The sequence below is a fragment of the Gopherus flavomarginatus genome, chromosome 8 (genome assembly GCF_025201925.1).
Source record: "Gopherus flavomarginatus isolate rGopFla2 chromosome 8, rGopFla2.mat.asm, whole genome shotgun sequence".
NCBI lineage: Eukaryota > Metazoa > Chordata > Testudines > Testudinidae > Gopherus > Gopherus flavomarginatus.
The window spans coordinates 114500208-114518926 of NC_066624.1; the positions used below are offsets into that span (position 1 = coordinate 114500208).

Sequence of the window (18719 nt, forward strand, 5' to 3'; positions counted from 1 at the left end):
AAGAGTTCTATGGCCTTTGCAGCAGCTTATGCCCACACCAGGAAAGCTGTTACAAGTAAAAATATATTATTGATAAACATTTTTCACTGCAGAGCTGCCAATGTAAACAATAGACAAAAAGTTCTCTCAGTAGAGAATCTTGGCTCCCAAATTATGGCCTCCGTACAGAATCCCTCTTATGTCAATGGGATATTGTTGGAGAGATGACAGTGAAGATGTAGCTGATTGAGCAGTGTGTTGATAACAGACATACCAGACATCAAGACAAATACGAAGCAACAAGCCTGCCAGATGCCGTGAGAACAGTTTTCCCCAAAGGATACTTGTAGGCTGTAGCCTACATCGGGGTGGACAAATTACGGCCCATGGGCTGTATCCAGCCCACCAGCCATTTTAATCAGGCCCTCATGCTCCTGTTGGCGAGCGGGGTCTGGGGCTTGCCCCACTCCGGTGCTCCAGCTCGGAAGCGGGATTGGGGGGCGGCTCCACGTGGCTCCTGGAAGCAGCGGTGTGTCCCTCCTCCATCTCCTATGTGTAGGGGCAGCCAGGGGGCTCCACTCCGCATGCTGCCCCTGCCCCATGCACCGCCCTTGCAGCTCCCATTGTCTGGAAACCACTGCCAATGGGAGCTGCAGGGGCGGTGCCTGCGGATGGGTCAGCGCGCAGCAGAGCTGCCTGGCTGCGCCTCCACATAGGAGCGACATGCCGCTGCTTCCAGGAGCAACTTGAGGTAAGCCATACCCGGAGCCTGCACCCCTGAGCCACCCCCCCCCCCACTTACCCCAACCCTCTGCCCCAGCCCTGATCCCCCTCCGAACTCAATCCAGAGCACCCTCATCCTCAGCCCCATCCCAGAGCCCTCACCCCACCATCCCACACTCTACCCTCCCGCCCCAGCCCGGAGCCCTCTCCTGCACCCTGATCTCCTCATTTCTGCCCCCAACCTGGAGCCCATACCCTCAGCCAGAGCCCTCACCCCCTTCCATACCCCAACCCCAATTTTGTGAGAATTCATGGCCCGCCATACAATTTCCATACCCAGATGTGGCCCTTGGGTCAAAAGGTTTGCCCACCCCAGGCCTACATCCTCCTGCATCCATTCCTGAGAACTTGTATTGGCCACAGAACTTCAGAATCGGCACTCAAAGATTTCTCCTCTTTATCCAGTTGTTTACTTTCACCCAAAGCCTATTTTACTCTGAAAGAACAGAGTTTTGGTATAATTTACTCAGGCTTCTCAAAGTTCATGAGAGAGATTACACAGACAGAGTACCAATACTACTTTGCTGCTATCACACATAGACGTTACAGTCAGTGTTTACAAGCTAGCATTAGCAAAATACATTGTTATTCTAAATTAAGAGGTTTTAATCAACTCTAATAAAGCAACAGAGTTCATAACTAGCCTGGACTTCTTCTCCGAAACAGTGGGATCTACATCTCAGGAGGACAATTCATTTGATCAGTTGGCCTAATTTTCCCAGTGTCAATCTTGTAGGAGCGGAGAAGGCTCTTCAGACGTTCCAGAGTTTCTGGCTGCAGCTGTGGAGTTCTTGACAGAATCCAGGCATATTCAATGTGGAAGAGCCAGATAAAAGTAGTGCAGGAATACACCAGGGAGTAGTTTTCATAGTCAGTGGAGAGTACCCAGTAAGGGCTAGAGGGCATGGCTAGAAAAACAGCAGGGGCATCATTAGAAAATATGATTAACCAACATTTGATTGTCCTTGGTGTATATTAAGCAGTTTGAGCCGGGACGGGAAGTCAGACTCCTGGGTTCTTTCCCAGTTTTGCTACTGACTTGCTATGTGACCTATGAAAGGGCAGGACATTATTATGAAGGGCTTTTATGTTACACCTGATAGATTCAAGAAAGCCAATAGAATTTTGAACTAAAGACTCAGGCCATGTCTACATCTAAAATTTTGCAGCGCTGGTTGTTACAGCTGTATTAGTACAGCTGTATAGGGCCAGCGCTGCAGAGTGGCCACACTTACAGCAACCAGCGCTGCAAGTGGTGTTAGATGCGGCCACACTGCAGCGCTGTTGGGCGGCTTCAAGGGGTTTCGGGGAACGCGAGAGCAAACCGGGAAAGGAGACCAGCTTCGCCGCGGTTTGCTCTCGTGTTCCGCGAACCACCCTGCAAACCGCAGGGAAGGAGACCTGCTTGCTCGGGTTCGGGGAACGCGAGAGCAAACCGGGAAAGGAGACCAGCTTCGCCGCGGTTTGCTCTCGCGTTCCGCGAACCACCCTGCAAACCGCAGGGAAGGAGACCTGCTTGCTCGGGTTCGGGGAACGCGAGAGCAAACCGGGAAAGGAGACCAGCTTCGCCGCGGTTTGCTCTCGCGTTCCGCGAACCACCGTGCAAACCGCAGGGAAGGAGACCTGCTTGTTCGGGGAACGCGAGAGCAAACCGCGGCGAAGCTGGTCTCCTTCCCCGGTTTGCTCTCGCGTTCCCCGAACCGCCGAGCAAGCAGGTCTCCTTCCCTGCGGTTTGCAGGGTGGTTCGCGGAACGCGAGAGCAAACCGCGGCGAAGCTGGTCTCCTTCCCCGGTTTGCTCTCGCGTTCCCGGAACCACCCTGCAAACCGCAGGGAAGGAGACCTGCTTGCTCGGGGTTCGGGGAACGCGAGAGCAAGCCGGGGAAGGAGACCAGCTTGATTACCAGAGGCTTCCTCAGGTATGCTGGGATACCTGCTTATTCCACGGAGGTCAAGAAAAGCGCTGGTAAGTGTCTATACTTGATTACCAGCGCTGGATCACCAGCGCTGGATCCTCTACACCCGAGACAAAACGGGAGTACGGCCAGCGCTGCAAACAGGGAGTTGCAGCGCTGGTGGTGCCCTGCAGATGTGTACACCTCCTAAGTTGCAGCGCTGTAACTCCCTCACCAGCGCTGCAACTTTCTGATGTAGACAAGCCCATAGTAGCAGTTATACTGGATGTGTAATACAGCTAATCCACAGTTAAAAAACAAAACCCACACACATGTTGGGATGAAAGGGAGTTTGGTGCACACGGGAGATGTGTGTGTCTGTGCCTGAGAACAGACCTCAGGGGTACTGGTCACATTGGTAGGCCCAGACACGACCTCACCACAGCTCACACCTGGTGCCTGACCCTGCACCCTTAGAGTCACTGGGTCAGACCCACAGCTGGTATAAAGCCATGTAGTGTAATTCCCTTTTCCTGTTCTTATTTCATGATGTTCATTCAAAGACACTTATTGCTGTAATTACAGCGGCTGTTTCCAGAGGCAACGTGGGGTGTGGAGGGGAAAGGCAGGGTCAAGTGCCCCTCCAGGTTGGCCTGTGTAGAACTGATAAATGAAATTGTTTTCAATTGTTCACTTTATTAATGTAACTTCTGTTCACCATTCACTACACTTGCCTATACTGTAACTTCTGTTCCATATTGTAATTCAAACCCCATTTTAAAACACTCACTCCATTTTGTAAAAGCTTCCTCCAACCTTCATTTTTGCAAACCCTGCTGTAATCTTATTAGTTTAGTTCAGATGTGTGAATGAGGTATGTATGAATGATGGAATCAACCTCCAGCCACAGCCTGTCCTGATGAGATAAAGTTCAAATACCAACGGCTGAAGACCTAGACAACAGCCCTAAACAAAGTAAGAAGCATCCGCCCTAAAAAGAAAAGGACAACAGAACAACAGAAGGAAGATCAAAGCCAGGTTCAAGGCTGAAAGTCACGCCTGCAATTGATGGGTGATCAATCTAAACCCAGAGGCAGCGTGACACAGCAAGACCTATAGACTTTGAATCCAAACTAAAAGCCTATAAAAAAGAAGGGTGAGATGGGTAACACTCTGCTGCCAACATGGAAGAACATCGGTGCCTGCCCAACAGAGATCCAGCTCAGCCTTGTGCCCAGCTTTCCTGGCCAGTTAGCTGCCACAAGCTACGAACCCAAGCTGCAAAATCAAGCCATGAACTTAAGCTATCTTCAGGACTGGTAACTATGCAGCAGCTGCAGAACACCTGATGAATGTGGATGTGTGTGTGTGAATGTGTGTGTGTGTGTATAGGTATTAGGTATAATGTGAATGTGTGTGTGTGTATAGGTAATAGGTATAATGTGTGTATAAGAATTAAGATACTAGTTATTAGTCATAAATTGTTATCATAATAAATGTGGCATCTTTGCCTTGTCCCCTTTAATAAGATCCTGCTGGTTTTTACTGGTCTAATATAATTGGTACAACACCTGTAGTGAGGGAGGGAGAGGGGCTCTGTCCTCCCACTGTGCCTGTCCCCTAGCACTCTCTGCCTTTGTCCCTGGCAGTCGGGCCCAGACGGGGAGCAGACAAGGCGGGACCAGACACTTCTCACCACCAGCCATTCTGGGTCGCTGCACCATGCAGCGCAGCAGCTGCCTGAGGAAGCCTGGCTGAGGAGGCAGTGGCAGGCCACCTTCCGCCCAGGCCCAGCTGCCGGGAACAGTGACCACGCCAGCCAGAGCCCCCTCTCTGTAGGTTACAGTAACACCATTTATTCATTGAGGATCTGGCTGACATGCCTAATTCTGCTCTCCATTAGACTCGTCTACATTTAGATTGTTGACTTAAATGGAGTTTGAGTTAGGTCAGATTGACATGAGTCTGATGGAGTGGAACTTGGTCCAGCGGGACGTACTTGTGAGAATACAGGTTACAGGCTCCAGGCCTGCTTCTCCACTGCCTTGTACCAAGGAGAATAGTAGCATGTCTCATTCCCACAGTGGGCAAGTGACGTCGTGCACAGCAGCACAGAACTAGGCCTTTCCCGGATTACTTTTTGTGAATAAGAATAGTCTCCCTCCCCTCTCCATGCACACAGGAGACATCAGAGCAGCCATCCAACCGCTAACAAGGCAGCAGGAAGGAGAGTAAGGGTGGACAAAGGGAATATTTTCTGAAACAGTATTGTGCACACGGAGAAACGGGCATGTAACGGCAATGGTAGGGGCCTTGATGGCATGATAACAAGTGAAAGACAAGAAAAAAGCCACGTAATTACATTAAAATAAAACAATTGTCCAACTTCCTAGTGACCACAGAAACATTTATCCTGAACCGTTTTTCATCTCGGGGCCTTCCATGGGGCCTGGCTCTCCTCTCACTTAAATTAGTTTTACACCTAGGGGACTCCACTGATCTATACCAGTGCGCAAGCAGAATCAGGACCCAGTTCTGGGCAGAATTCATGGTGCTACTGAAGTCAATAGCAAGACCTTAGGAGCAGGATTTGGCCCAGTGCAGGGAATGTCTTTAAACTTCTTCCATGATGAGCCTTTAAACAAACACACTTACCCCAGTAAAAGCTGACTCTCAGCTTGGCCAGCACACCGTCAGCCTGGACAGCCTCCCCCTCGATTTGATTAATTGTGCCATCAGAGCTCAGGGGAGAACAAGAGGTTTGGAAATTAATGACACAGGTTTGCAATCATATTTAAACAGTTATTTCCAGTAATTCACTCTCCTGAGGTGACAGGTTTCAGAGTAGCAGCAGTGTTAGTCTGTATCTGCAAAAAGAACAGGAGTACCTGTGGCACCTTAGAGACTAACCAATTTATTTCAGCATGAGCTTTCGTGAGCTACAGCTCACTTCTTCGGATGCATAGAATGGAACACACAGACAGGAGATATTTATACATACAGAGAACATGAAAAGGTGGAAGTATGCATACCAACAGGAAGAGTCTAATCAATTGAGATGAGCTGTCATCAGCAGGAGAAAAAAACTTTTGAAGTGATAATTAAGATGACCCATAGAAGGTGTGCGGAGAACTTAACATAGGGAAATAGATTCAATTAGTGTAATGACCCAACCATTCCCAGTCTCTGCTTAGGCCTGAGTTACTTGTATCTAATTTGCATATTAATTCGAGTTCAGCAGTCTCTCGTTGGAGTCTGTTTTTGAAGTTTTTTTGGTGCAAAATTGCCACCTTCAAGTCTGTCACTGAGTGGTTAGAGAGGTTGAAGTGTTCTCCCACTGGTTTTTGAATGTTATGATTCCTGATGTCAGATTTGTGTACATTTATTCTTTTGTGTAGAGACTGTACATTGGCCAAACCGGACAGTCTCTTCCTGTTGATATGCGTACTTCCACCTTTTCATGTTCTCTGTACGTATAAACATCTCCTGTCTGTGTGTTCCATTCTATGCATCCGAAGAAGTGAGTTGTAGCTCACGAAAGCTTAAGCTGAAATAAATTTGTCAGTCTTTAAGGTGCCACAAGTACTCCTGTTCTTTCTCCTGAGGTGGTAATCTACATATAGTTGGCTAAAATAATCCAAAGTAAAACCCCACGTAATGCGTGTCAGTGAACAGCAGCTTCCCAATAGGCACAGAATCAACTTTGAGATGACATGTTTCAACTTCCAGTAACAGCCCACTCTAGCTGCTATGCCATGCAGAGCAATCTAGATGGCAATATAGGAACATCGGGACTGCCATACTGGGTCAGAGCAGGGGGGCACTTAGCCCAGTACAACCAACGGCCTCTTGGGTGTATTTTCCTGCTTTGTACGTTGCTGGATGAACAGTTTGTGTCAGCAAAATGTCAGGATGTGTTTTGCAAATATACACCCATGGTATGGTGTGCATACAATATATTAATATAAAGAAAAGAAATAAAAAATACTCAAATTGTCATGTAGGAGACGAAGAGAGAAAAAACCCAGGGAAGAGACTGCCCTTTTTTCTACATTTGTACAGTGGTTTGCACAACGGACCTTGATCCATCACAATGCAAATAATAATAATAATAATAGGCAGGAGATGTCCTCTGGGGAAGGAAATGTGTTAGTTGTTTGGCACCCCGTCCTAGTGCACAGCCCACATGTTCTCACATTGTGCAGTGAATGTTTGAGAGACATCATTTCCTATTCACTTCTCCTTTCCCTCTGGAATTGAGATCCCAATGCCTGAACAGGCCCAGTTCTGCTTAAAATTCAGAAATTGTCATTGTTCTTTCCACGATCCTTCAGCTTTCCCTGTCCTGGTTTCCTTACAAAGCTAACTCACAATAAAATAGCCCTCAGGGACCTGATTCATAGAATACCAGGTTGGAAGGGACCTCATCTAGCCCAATCCCCTGCTCAAAGCAGGACCAATCCCCAGACAGATTTTAGCCCAGATCCCTAAATGGCCCTCTCAAGGATTGAACTTACAACCTGGGGTTTAGTAGGCCAATAGTCAAACCACAGAGCTATCCCTCCCCCCAATGCTCTACTTCCCTGTGCTTTGAGTAGAGGCGTATACCTGTGCAAAAAGGGTGTAAAAAGCTACGTGTCTGGAGCATTCAGATTTGACACCACTTCACGCTCATGTTGCATGGGTGAAAGAGGCACAGCACAAGGGTGCCAGCTCTCCTCTCACTCACACTGCTGTGAATATGGAGTAACACCACTGAATGGAGAGGCAGGGCATAAGATCAGCGTAAGTGAAAGGAGAATCAGGGCAAGTTGGCGGCACACTTCCTCACCAGGAGTGCTTGCACTGATTTAACTGTCAGCCCCGGGCGGCAGGGGCTGGCAGCCGGAACAGACTGATGGAAGCACTGACACTGCGTTGAGCCAACTATATCGACTGAAGCGCTACGCCTCTTGCGGTGGAATTATTAGGTTGCTACAGTGGGCGACTTACAGTGGCGGAAGCAACATTGTAGTGAGTAGACACTGACAGAGCTAGGCTGATGTAACCGCCACACACACAATGCCAGGCAGTAGGGATCAGGCCTCTGCTGTTTAAGGGTAGGAGATCCTGACATTCCTCCTCCAAATACCCATAGAACTTGCCCAGCTTCCAGAAATAGTATAACATGTTCACGCCTGTCTAATTGCCCGTGTCCTACTTAGATTAAAGCATATTATTCCCCTTGCTAATTACATGTCCCAGTTTGATAAAGTAAGATTTGTTTAATTACAGACTCTGAACTATCATCCCAACATCCTCACTCAACAGCAAAAGCCCCTAAAACAAGAACTGCCCACTTCTGGGGGCTGGGAAGGGAGAGGTCACGTCGTCTGAAGAAATGAGCATGGGATTAAGAGACAAGAGATCCTGAGCTCTATTCTCTGTTCTGTCACTGACCCACTGTGGCCTCGGGCAAGTCATGGTACCTCTTTGCCTCAGTTTCCCCTATCTGTAAAAAGGAGAAAGTTATAATACTTGCCCACCTGCTTCCTGGGGCCATCATGAGGATCAGTTTGTTAGTGTCAGTACAGTGCTTTGAACATACAAAATGGTAGAAAATGACAAGTATCTGTTATGGTTGCTGCCTTGCCCCAGCAAGAGCAGAGGATTGGAAGGGGCTGAAGTGTGTGAGAATGCTGAGAACGTATGGGTCTGTGCAGATGGCAAGAAACTTCCCTGGTTCCTTCTCATGGCAGCCTCCTCCATCTACCACTGCATTCAGGAGGGCTGGTGCTCTTTACCTTGAACAGCTTGAGTTATTTTGGAGCTCTCAGGATCCTGAACAGAGTGAACTCATTACACAGACCGTCATAGAATCAATCATAGAATATCAGGGTTGGAAGGGACCTCAGGAGGTATCTAGTCCAACCCCCTGCTCAAAGCAGGACCAATTCCCAACTAAATCATCCCAGCCAGGGCTTCATCAAGCCTGACCTTAAAAACCTCTAAGGAAGGAGATTCCACCACCTCCCTAGGTAACCCATTCCAGTGCTTCACCACTCTCTGAGTGAAAAACTTTTTCCTAATATCCAACCGTCAGTCACATCACAGCATCCCCGTCTCTTGCAGTTTAATATGGACTCAATGAATTACTCTGCTGTTTGCAGGCCCTTCTTTGGCAAAGGAGGAGAGGAGACAGTGCGAAGCAGATACAGAGGAAAATGGGAACTGCTCATCTGCCAAGCACAAAGAATGGACTGCAATTTTGTGATCAGGCAATGGAACAAAGCCACCACGTCATGCCAGGGGATGCAAAGAACCTTTCATTCATTCACTCACAACAGCGTCCTGTGAAAGCTGAGACTATCTGACAGCACTATAGAAAAAACACCCAGACCAGTCTCTGCAAAAATTCAGAAGAGCTCTGTGGGCTTGCAAATCACAAGTAAAATACAGCAAACAATCAATCTATTTACAATGCTCATTGATTTACGTGGGTAGCTATTTCTGGTACACATTACACAGCAATTACTTCCAGAGCTAAGTGAATACTGCAAAAACAGACTTACAAATACTTGCTTCACTAAAAATGACCAATATACTTGAATTGCGTTTGTAGCCCCTTAACTGATATTTCGGTGACATTCACCTGTGAGCAAGGGGCCAGCAGAAGGCCCAGGCGCCTGTTAAGCACCAAGTGGTACAAGGGCCTTGTCCTGCCTCTGCACAGGGATGAACATCACCCTGTGACTAGAAAGGTCACATTAGGTTTAAGTCGACGAGGACTGCAGGACAGGAAGTGAGTGATACTCAGCATATTATATTTTACAAGTCACTGCATGCATTGATGTATTTCTTATTAGTTAGTCAGGCTTGCAGTGCGACAAGACATGATAGTGCTCAAAGCATACAGCACAGAAACCAGACACCCAAGCTAAAGCGCAAGGAGAAGGATAAAGCACGATGGGCCATGCATTAACTCTGACAACAGATCTCTAACTTGTCCTGCCAGCTGAGTTACTGAAACCCTGAGGTGAGTGTCCCCTCTGCCTTGCAGGGTGCCCTCTGGACATGAGATGAGGCTGTGGTGGCAGATATGGAGAAAGACAATAGCAGCAGTTAGTATAATTAAAGAGATTCTCACTGCTCAGCTGCAAGAAAACTCAAGGCTCACTGGGATCCTGCCGCAGCAATGACACAAGCCTGGAAAAATGTACCTACCGGAGCTCTTGATTTATCACTTTAATCTTCCCATTTTCCTTCAGTGAGTAATTGGCCTGGATGCAGATTCCCTTCTCAAAGCTCGCAGGCAGCCTTTCAATTTCATACCATTTCCCAACATACTGAAAAAAAGAAAACCCAGAACAAGCCTTGTTAGTGTCCTCAGATTCACAGGGATTCAATGGATGTGATCAGCAGTCTAGTTCATTCATTAACATTCTACTTATTCTGCTCAGTTCAAAGAAACTTTTCTACGTTTGTGTGTGAAGAAAGGTACTAGTCCACAGAAGGGACAGAACTGGCAACCTTTAGAATTAAATGCATGTGTCCCTACAATTTAAGCTAGAAAGCCAGGCTCAGCAGGTAGGAGAGGCTGTACCAGTGTGGCCTAATGGACAGATCGCTAGACGGCGTCAGGACACATGGGTTCTCTACCACTAGCCTGCTGTGGGACCATAGGCAAGTCAATGCACCTTTGTGCCTCAGTTTCCCCATTTGTAAAATGGGGATATTGTACTTACCTCCTTTGCAAAGTGCTTTGAGATCTATGGATGAAAAGCACTGTAACAGAATGCAGGATATCACTATTAGACTCATCTTCTGGGGGGTGGGCACAGGGGGGAGGCATAACACATGGAGCAGCAAGTGGCAGCCCCACAAAATCTCCTCCGCTGCTCAGCCACCCAGGCAGGCTGGCTGATCTTTACACACCCTCTTTGCCTTACTTGCTTTGAGCCAGCATGATTTTAGATTTCTCCACACCTTGGTAACATCAAAGTTCTCCTGGACTGGTGGATCTGGACAGTGCCCCCAGTTGAATGTTTGCCCCTCAGTGATGTGGAGGAGACTGAGCAGAACTGAAAGCAGTGCCAAAGTCCCTGGCATAGTCACGCGTGGATGCAAATGGGAACTAGACCTAAAAAGAAATAAAACATAGAACGTCTGGTCCCCTGGAGGAGCAAATCTGTGCACAAGGTGACAGCGCATTAGCGATAGGGTGAGGTTAGAACCACAGTCAGAAGAAAAGGAATGGAAGGATGGAAACCACCACACTCCCTGTGAAGGCTGTCTTCAAATGGCCAATAGACCACCGCCTACCTGTGGCATGACCGAGCCCCTACCCACGGCCTCCTGGTGAAGCAAACTGCCACGCCTGTCTTTGCACATGGCGAGGAGAGCAACAGCAACCTGGAATCAGTGTGTAGGCACAGCACAGCCCTGAGCAGCAGTGAGATACAGGGGCACTGAGGGCATTCAGCAGCTCCCAGCCTGGGCTTTCAGGCCAGTGCTGGGGTTCTTAGGACAAATAATTTGGTGGCCACAGAGTGCGGCCACCAACTCTTGCGGGTGGCCACTCTCACTCTTTTTCCTAAAATACTTAATTAGCTTTAGGAAAAACAAATAAATATGCACTTGTACATGTCCAAATAATTGTAGTGTATTTATTACTAGCTAGAAGGTCTGTTGTGAAAAGTGATATTAACGAACATACAGGTATCACTTTTCACAGCAGACTTACTCAGCCCTGGCAAGTTTGGGGACAAATTAAGCCCTGGATGGGGGAGGCAGCTGGGGCTGGGCCCAAAGCCCTGTGGCCACAGGACAGAGCCCAAAGCCATGCACCCGGAGCCTGGTGCCGCCATGCAGCCGGATCCCAGGGCTGGAGCCTGAAGCCCTGCGGCCAGATACAGAGCCTGCTGCCCCGCCACCCCAGGGCTGAACCCTAAAGCTTGAGTCCCACAGCCCCTGGGAAGGTGGGGAACCCATAGCTGCCTGCTCCTCCACCGTTGTGCCCCAAGTGTCTCCAGAGGGGGGCTGGGCTCAACCCCTGATGGTGGCCTCAGCAACCAACACCAAGGCAGCGTATCCAGGAGCACCAGGGAAGGGGTTGCTACTTTGCCACCACAATCACAGCCCGGGAAGCTGTGGCGACAAGAAAAGCCCCTGGTGGTGTATGCGAGAAACGCTGGGCTAATGCCCCAATCCAAGGGGAAGTTCACCAACATTTCGCATAAAATACCGACTGGCGGTAGAGAAGAAACCCCACTGCAGCCTGCTCACAGACAGTATTACAAGGGACTTCCCGTCTTTTTTCATGTCTTCCCGGAGAGCTGGAACAATGCGTATAGTGGGGGTGCTGACAGTCATTGACCCAAACTGTAAACCCTGGGAAGGATGGAAACCACTTCAAGCCGGGGGCAGCAGCACCTCCAGCACCCCTAGTTCCAGCATTGATAATGTCTTCTGGACAAGACTGGGAGTTGCTGAATGCTGCAAAAAGCAGCAAGAAATATCCCTGGCAAATGCAGGTGAGTCCTGCTAAGGATTAACAATAAAAATATTGGGAGGGGGTGGGGCACGAGTGCTAAGAAAACAGTCCCTTATATTTGAAATACAGTGTCAGCTCCCCTATCTACAGGGAACGCGAGAACCCCAGGGCACAAGAAAGCAGCTTCCATTTTATACTGACATGCACCTTCAGTCAATGAATTTGGCAACGTACCTTTGCTGAGAAGGAGAAGCAAAGTGCTCAGCCGTGTTGATAGAGGCCCGGGCTATCAGGAACAGCTATCTAGTCAGTTGCCCTCTTTTATTTTATAAGTGTGCTGAGATCATCGTTATTTAATGCTAGCACAGGCCACACCCTGATCCCTGACGCGCTTGGTTTTTGGAATGCAGCTCAGATGGCTTAAATCTGCACCAGATGCAAAACTGCAGAGACTTTCTGTCTTTCAGCGGCTCCCTGAAGGGAAACAAGGGACTATGTGTTTCTGTGCAGAGCACTTGCAGCTGCAGCTCGATACTTTGCAGCTCAGCTCGACTGCATGGCAAGGGGCTGTCAGCGTGTAGGCGTGTGCTGTTGGGGTCGCCCCTCTCTGGGGCGGCTGGGAGCCAGGCTGCCTCACTACACAAGGCCGGTGAGTCAGGCATTAGCCTGATGGGGCAGGAAACAAGCAGTTCAGGGCTCAGGCCCTCGGGCAAGGGCTGAGCACAGAGTTCCATATCAAGTTCAGGTTCCTGGTCCTGAGCGTCGGGACGAGGGGGAGACGGCCACCTGTGCATGGAGTGGCAGGGGGGACGCAGGCCTGCCCACTCCACTGCATCCCAGCCCGGGGCCCTGACAGCGGCAGGCGACCTGCTGGTGTGTCAGTGGGGATCCTGGCCGCAACACACTGACAACAGCTCTGGGTGTGCTGCAGCTAGACTAGAGTCGGCTGCCCCCGGGCTACTTCCGACCTCCCCCTCTAGCAGTGCCTGCGTCTGGTCGGCATCAAGCACCATGGGCTCCTCGGGGTGCTCCACGAGTGGTAAGCTGGGCAGCTCCTCTGGGCCCCTTCGTACCGGTAGGCCTACTAGCTTCTCCGGCGTCTGGTTGGCGTCCGGTCTCCACAGGTATGGCCAGTCCTCGGGGCAGTCACAGGCGGCAGGAGTCTCCCCAGCGGGAGCTAGGGCGCCAGCATCCAGCCTCTCTGGCGGCCAGGCAGCTTCTGAGCCCTGGGGCTGGGCTTTTATACTTCCTGTCCTGTACTTTGACCTCTGGGGGGGGCGGGCGCAGGCTCCAGTGGCTTCACCCACTTTGACATCCGTAGGGGCTCGTCCCTCTCTGGGGCGGCTGGGAGCCAGGCCGCCTCCCTGCACGGCGCTATTGAAACAGCCAGTTTTAAAAGGGTCAGTTTAAACGTCGCTCTCCCTGGTGGAGCTGCTCTCAGCCTAGCTGCGGACTGGAGATCAGGGGCTAGCTTGTGATCTCAGTTACGCCAGAGAAGGCCAGTGCAGCTGCTCTGGATTTATGCTGGAATAACTGGCTGCTGATGTGCTGAGACCATTGCCCGTCATGCTGACCAATAATTGTATCACCGTTTCCTTGTGCACCTCGTCTGTCTCCATCTATTGTCTCATGTCCTAGACCAGGGGTGGGCAAACTACAGCCTGCAGGCAAGATCCGGCCCATCAGGGCTTTGTATCGGGCCCATGGGATTACCACCCAAGCCCAGAATCCCATCTCACATAAGAATGGCCATACTGGGTCAGACCATCCCTGGGGCCGGGGGACAGAGGGCTCCAAGTGCTGCCCTCACCTGCAGGCACCGCCCCCTGCAGCTCCCATTGGCCAGAAATGGGGAACCGCAGCCAATGGGAGCTTCAGGGTAGGTACCCACAGGCAAGGGCAGCGCGTGGAGCCCTCTCCCTCCCCCCTCCCCAGAGGCCGCAGGGACATGGTGCCGGCTGCTTCTGGGGGTGGCGTGAGGCCAGGGCAGGCAGGGACCTTGTCTTAGCCCCGCTGCGCACCGCTGCCACCCCGGAGTCGCTCCAGGAAAGTGGCACCGGGCTAGAGCCAGCACCCGAAACGCCACCTGTAGTCTGCACCCTAAGCCCCTTCCCTGAGCCCTGTCACACCCCGCACCCCTCCTGCACCCCAATCCCCTGCCCTGATCCCCCTCCTGAATTCTGCACACCAACCCCCTTCCCTGAGCCCCCACCATACCCCGCACCTCTCCTGCACCCCAGCCCCTGCCCTGATCCCCCTCCCGCACTCCACACCCACTCCTGCACACCAACCCCCTTCCCTGAGCCCCGTCACACCCCGCACCCCTCCTGCACCCCAATCCCCTGCCCTGATCGCCCTCCCGAACTCTGCACCCCAACCCCCTGCCCTGAGCCCCCACCATACCCCGCACCTCTCCTGCACCCCAGCCCCTGCCCTGATCCCCCTCCTGCACTCCACACCCACTCGTGCACACCAACCCCCTTCCCTGAGCCCCGTCACACCCCGCACCCCAATCTCCTGCCCTGATCCCCTCCCGCACTCCACACCCACTCCTGCACACCAACCCCCTTCCCTGAGCCCCGTCACACCCCGCACCCCTCCTGCACCCCAATCCCCTGCCCTGATCCCCCTTCTGAACTCTGCACCCCAACCCCCTGCCCTGAGCCCCCACCATACCCCGCACCTCTCCTGCACCCCAACCCCTGCCCTGATCCCCCTCCCGCACTCTACACCCACTCCTGCAGACCAACCCCCTGCACTGAGCCCCGCCACACCCCGCACCCCAATCTCCTGCCCTGATCCCCCCCCGCACTCCACACCCACTCCTGCACACCAACCCCCTTCCCTGAGCCCCGTCACACCCCGCACCCCAATCTCCTGCCCTGATCCCCTCCCGCACTCCACACCCACTCCTGCACACCAACCCCCTTCCCTGAGCCCCGCCATACCCCGCACCCCTCCTGCACCCCAATCCCCTGCCCTGATCCCCCTCCCGAACTCTGCACCCCAACCCCTGCCCTGATCCCCCTCCCGCACTCCACACCCACTCCTGCACACCAACCCCCTTCCCTGAGCCCCGTCACACCCCGCACCCCAATCTCCTGCCCTGATCTCCCTCTCGCACTCCACACCCACTTCTGCACACCAACCCCCTTCCCTGAGCCCCGTCACACCCCACACCCCTCCTGCACCCCAATCCCCTGCCCTGATCCCCCTCCCGAACTCTGCACCCCAACCCCCTGCCCTGAGCCCCGCCATACCCCGCACCCCTCCTGCATCCCAACCCCTGCCCTGATCCCCCTCCCGCACTCCACACCCACTCCTGCACACCAACCCCCTGCATTGAGCCCTCGCCACACCCCGCATGCCTCCCACACCCCAACCGCTTGCCGAGCCCCCTCCCATACGCCACACCCTCTCCCACACCACACACTCCCTCCAGCACCCCGACACCCTGCCCTAGTCCTACAGTCATTGCCCTGCATGCAATTTCCCCAATCAGATGTGGCTGTTGGGCCAAAAAGTTTGCCCACCCCTGAACTAGGATTTCACTGAAGACAAGTGTTTTTGACATGTTTGAAGATGCTTCACTTAGGAGTAATGAAGTTCTCAGCCTTTGTGCAGCACATACTAACGAAAGTGAAGAGGTGTGACGTTCAGAACAGAGCTGTGTCAGGCACAAGTTGAAATGCAGTCTGTTGCCAGCTTTCTGACCCTGCCCCTCACTTCAGCCAATCGAATGGATTATCACTGCTCTAAAATGGTATCACAAAGATAGGGAGCACTGGTGAGAAATTTAAATGTTATTTAAAATTTTTTTGGGGTGGGGGGTAAATAATTTTATACCTGTGAAGTCTGATAAAACAAGGCCATGTGGTTCTGGGTGAGAGGGAAGATCCTTTCATGGATTGAGAACTGGTTAAAAAACAGGGAACAAAGGGTAGGAATTAATGGTAAATTCTCAGAATGGAGAGGGGTAACTAGTGGTGTTCCCGAAGGGTCAGTCCTAAATGTGAGGTGGCAACGTTTGCAGATGATACTAAACTGCTCAAGATAGTTAAGACCAAAGCAGACACTGAAGAACTTAAAAAAGATCTCACAAAACTAAGTGATTGGGCAACAAAATGGCAAATGAAATTTAATGTGGATAAATGTAAAGTAATGCACATTGGAAAAAATAACCCCAACTATACATACAATTTGATGGGGGCTAATTTAGCTACAATTAATCAGGAAAGAGATCTTGGAATCATTGTGGATAGTTCTCTGAAGACGTCCATGCAGTGTGCAGCAGCGGTCAAAAAAGCAAACAGGATGTTAGGAATCATTGAAAAAGAGAGAATAAGACGGAGACTATCTTATTGCTCTTATATAAATCCATGGTACGCCCACATCTTGAATGCTGCGTACAGATGTGGTCTCTTCACCTCAAAAAAGATACACTGGCATTAGAAAAGGTTCAGAAAAGGGCAACTAAAATGATTAGGGGTTTGGAATGGGTCCCATATGAGAAGACATTAAAGAGGCTAGGACTTTTCAGCTTGGAAAAGAGGAGACTAAGGGGGGATATGACAGAGGTCTATAAAATCATGAGTGATGTGGAGAAAGTAAATAAGAAAAAGTTATTTACTTGTTTCCATAATACAAGAACTAGGGGTCACCAAATGAAATTAATGGGCGGCAGGTTTAAAACAAATAAAAGGAAGTTCTTCACACAGCACAGAGTCAACTTGTGGAACTCCTTGCCTGAGGAGGTTGTGAAGGCTGGGACTATAACAGGGTTTAAAAGAGAACTGGATAAATTCATGGAGGTTAAGTCCATTAATGGCTATTAGGCAGGATGGGTAAGGAATGGTGTCCTTAGCCCTGGGCCGGTGCAAAGATATTTTGTGCCCTAGGCGAAACTTCCACCTTGCGCCCCCCCATCCAATCCCTACCACTTCCCACCCCGACTGCCCCCACAGAACCTCCAACCCACCTGCTCCTTGTCCCCCTCCCGGGACCCCTGCCCCTAACTGCCCCCCAAAACCCCACCCACTATCTAAGCCTCCCTTCTCCTTGTCCCTGACTGCCCCCTCCTGAGGACCCCCCCCACCCTAACTGCTCCCCTAGGACCCCATCCCCTACTTCTCCCCTGACTTCCCTGACCCCTATTCACACCCCCACCTCCAACAGATGCCCAGGACTCCCACACCTATCCAACCACTCCCTGTCCCCTGACTGCCCCCCCGAACCACCGACCCATCTAACCCCCCCGCTCCCTGTCCTTTGACTGCCCCAACCCCTCTCCACACCCCTGCCCCCGACAGGCCCCCCCCCCGGAACCCGTGACCAATCTAACCCTCCCGTTTCCTGTCTCCCTGCCCCTGTCCCCAACCCCTTTCCATACCCCTTCCCCTGACATCCCCCCCAGAACCGCCGACCCATCCACCCCCCTGCTCTCTGTTCCTTGACTGCCCCCTCCAGAGACCCTGTCAGGGTTCCTTCCCCACTCTGAACTCTGGAGTACTGATGTGGGAACCCACATGAAAGACCCCTTAAGCTTATTTTTACCAGCTTAGGTTAAAACTTCCTCAAGGCACAGATTACTTTCTTGCCTTGGGATCGCTGCCATCACCAAGTGATTTAACCAACAATCAGGGAAAGGACCACTTGGAGTCCTATTCCCCCAAAATATTTCCCCAAGCCTACACCCCCTTTCCTGGGGAAGGTTTGAGCATATATCCTCACCAACTGGTTACAAAGGGACTACAGACCCAACCCCCTGGGTCTTAGAACAATGGAAAAATCAGTCAGATTCTTAAAGAGAAGGATTTTATTTAAAGAGAAAAAGGTAAAAGAATCATCTCTGTAAACTTGGGCTGGTAGTTAACCTTACAGAGTAGCAGAAGTGACAGCTCTGCAAGGTAGTGGCTCAGAGAAGCCATGTGAAGGCTCCCGATCCATCCTCCCTATCCTCTGGAGCCCCCCGCCTGCTGCCATCCCAGGTACCACTGCAACAGCACTGCGGTGCCACCGTTCCCTGCACAGATCTCCTTTAAGCCCTGTCCCACCCATCCCAACATTTTTTGGCAAAACTGGGCATTCGTCCCATTAACTCTTGCCAACGGATAATCAGCTGGCAAGAGCAAACAGGACAAATGCCCAGTTTTGCCAAAAAAGTGGGGTGCAACCCCTAGCGGGGTGCATAGGAATGTGTGGGTGCAGTGGGAGAGCAGTAACGCCAGCCCTGAGCAGAAGGGAGGGCAGGTGGCTGCAGGCTGGTCCCATGCAGGGGGCCTTGGGCCAGCCCCACATGGTGTCCCGTTTTCCCTTTGAGAAAATATGGTCACTTCACTGCTTGTTAAAGCTCTTTTTAAAACTCCCTGCCCCACAGGCCAGCATCTTCACAGCAATGCACCTGGAGGAGGGAGATGTTCCTACAGCTCTCCATCTGCTTCCAGGCCTGGCACTACATTACCCCACTCGGTATTGTGTTGGGTCATTTTGTGAACTGCGCGATTAATCGTGATTCATTTTTTGAATCGCTTGGCAGCCCTAAAATAAACCTCTAGATATTAGATACTAAAGGACTGGCAACAGCATGATTATT

The 18719-nt window shown here is 51.1% G+C and overlaps 1 protein-coding gene across 1 annotated transcript; it reads right to left on the minus strand.

The window, feature by feature from the left end:
• Window positions 1-1142: 1142 nt before the first annotated feature.
• Window positions 1143-12519, minus strand: APOD (apolipoprotein D). Its single transcript, XM_050963959.1, has 5 exons — window positions 12362-12519; window positions 10621-10774; window positions 9859-9980; window positions 5311-5396; window positions 1143-1670 (listed from the first exon to the last, which is right to left on the minus strand). The coding sequence occupies exons 2-5, from the start codon at window positions 10741-10743 to the stop codon at window positions 1435-1437; spliced, it is 567 nt and encodes a 188-aa protein (XP_050819916.1). The 5' UTR covers window positions 10744-10774; window positions 12362-12519; the 3' UTR covers window positions 1143-1434.
• Window positions 12520-18719: the final 6200 nt, after the last annotated feature.